At 55.4% G+C, this 2,144-nt stretch overlaps 1 protein-coding gene across 1 annotated transcript in view; it reads right to left on the reverse strand.

The window, feature by feature from the left end:
- Nucleotides 1–1,427, reverse strand: part of LOC104074430 (chromosome unknown open reading frame, human C19orf47) — a gene marked incomplete at its 5' end in the record, with an annotated part of 1,712 nt that extends 285 nt beyond the window's left edge. Inside the window, 3 exons of the mRNA XM_009574537.1 lie at nt 27–218; nt 858–928; nt 1,281–1,427. Of these exons, the coding sequence (XP_009572832.1) occupies nt 27–218; nt 858–928; nt 1,281–1,427 (410 nt within the window). The remainder of the gene's footprint in view (nt 1–26; nt 219–857; nt 929–1,280) is intronic.
- Between the last annotated feature and the right edge of the window lie 717 nt (nt 1,428–2,144).

A 2,144-nucleotide genomic window follows, 5' to 3' on the forward strand; every position in this document is an offset into this window, starting at 1 on the left:
CCGAGCCGCTGGACGGTGATGGGGACCAGTTTGGCTTCCGAACTGGTGGCTTTCGCCTTGATGGTCCCTCCCGGCTCAGCGCCTTCCTTACGGGGAGGTTTGGCGAGTTTTTTGAGGACGCCGGCGTACTGGAGGACAGAGCAGTCGTCGTCGCTCTCGGTGGCTTTGTCCCCATCGGTCCCCAAGGCGTCACCCAGTCTGCTGAAGACCCCCGTGGGCTGGGAGACAAGGGGGGGGCGGGAGCCCGTCAGCACCCTCACCCCCATTTCAGGTGCTCCCCTTCCCCTTTGCCCCCCGAATTCTGCCACCGTGACGGAGGCAAGATGGACGCTGGCCTCGGCCGCGAAGCGTTTTTGAGATGTAATGATGCAAAACGCTGCCTGCAGCAATTAAATTAATGATTAGGCTATAAAACAGTTCTATAAATCACCCATAAAATCATACTCCCTCTTGTTTTTCTTGAGGGGCTGAGTCTGCAACTTGTTTTACACCCCAAGACTTCCACGCTGAGGTTTTTACCTCTAGAGGAGAGAAAAAATCTCCTGTATCCCCAAATAAAGAGCTTTTTGCCTCCAGAGGAGAGAAGAAACCTCCTGTATCCCCCATTAAAGGGGTCAAAATAGAAACGCAGATGGGGACGACCCTGGGATCAGGGATCCTGCTTTTCCCCAGTGTTTCCCCACCATTTCCTGGTTATTTCAAGGTTTCTTCAGCCCTCCGCCGTGAGCGGGCGGCTGCGAATCCCGAAATAATCTTCGGGGAGAGGACCCTCCCGTCAGGATCTCGGTGGGGTTCGGCACAGCCGCAGAAAGCGACGGCTAAAACGGAGCCGCAGCCGAAAACCCGCCTCCTCTCACCTTCCCTCCTGCGGTCGTGTCTGCTTTCGCCTCGGCTCCCCGCCGGGCGGAGACGGACGTCCTCTGCAGACCTGCAGTTTTCAAGAGAACGTGGTTTTTTTTGGAGGTTTCCCCAGAAAATGAAGCTACGCCAGGTCAGCGCTGAGGGCTTGCGGCCTTTCAGCCCCGTTGGGGCACCCGGCAAAATAAAATCCACTTAAAAGCACGTGAATGGCCACCCGTCCCCTTCTTCCTAAGGCTTAAATAGACGTGAGCGGAACCTCTATGGCTCGTGGTGAGTTAATATATCCTTGGAAGAACACAACTTCTACCCAATAACTCTCCGGATATGAAAATCCTCGTGGGATTTGTAATGACGGGGTAAATCGGGACTAAACTGGGCTTCTGGAAGAGAAAATGAAGATCAAAACCCCCCGCTGGTACCTTTGGCTGCTTGCTGCTCCAGGATTTTCTTTGTCCTCGGCGTTGTGCCCTTGGGCATGTTGATGATGTATTTCCCTTCCATTTCCGCCGTCCCCCGGCGGCGTTTTACTGGGATCGTCGGATTTTCGTCTGCCACATCGCATAAACCTGGAGGGACGAAGGAAAAGCAAATAGAGAGCTCTCGTTTCAACAAGATGTAGGGGGCGGCAGGGTTTTATGAGCACTTGGGCACAATCCCGGCCTCGAGTGAGCTCTGAGACCGGCTCCTTCGGCACCACGGATCTCCTGCAACGCTGGGAGATTTCCAGCTACTCCCAACTGCAAAATCACAGAATTGTTTGGGCTGGAAGGGACCTTAAGGACCATCCATCCCCTGCCGAGGGCAGGGACATCTCCCACTAGACCGGGTTGCTCCCAGACCCGTCCAACCCGGCCTCGAACGCTCCCGGGGCGTCCACAGCTTCTCTGGGCGGCCTGTTCCCGTCTCCCATCACCCTCACAGTCGAATTTCTAATGGAAATCTCCCCTCTTCCAGTTTAACGCCGTTCTCCCTCGCCCTGTCTCTACACCCTCTGATAAAGACCCCCCCCACCACCTTTCCTGCAGACCCTGCAAGCACTTTAAGGTGCTTCCCGGCTCAGACAGGTGAACTCTTTGCTGGGTAAAACACTGGCTGGACAGCCGAGCCCGGAGAGTTGTGGGGAAGGGAGTGAAATCCAGCTGGCAGCCGGGCACAGGGCTCAGTTTTGGGGCCAGTTCTGTTTAATCTCTTTATCAACGATCTGGATGAGGGGATCGAGTGCTCCCTCAGTAAGTTTCAAGACACCACGTTGGCCGGCAGTGTTGATCTGCTGGAGGGCAGGA

The sequence above is a fragment of the Fulmarus glacialis genome, unplaced genomic scaffold (genome assembly GCF_000690835.1).
Source record: "Fulmarus glacialis isolate BGI_N327 unplaced genomic scaffold, ASM69083v1 scaffold44343, whole genome shotgun sequence".
Taxonomy (NCBI): domain Eukaryota; kingdom Metazoa; phylum Chordata; class Aves; order Procellariiformes; family Procellariidae; genus Fulmarus; species Fulmarus glacialis.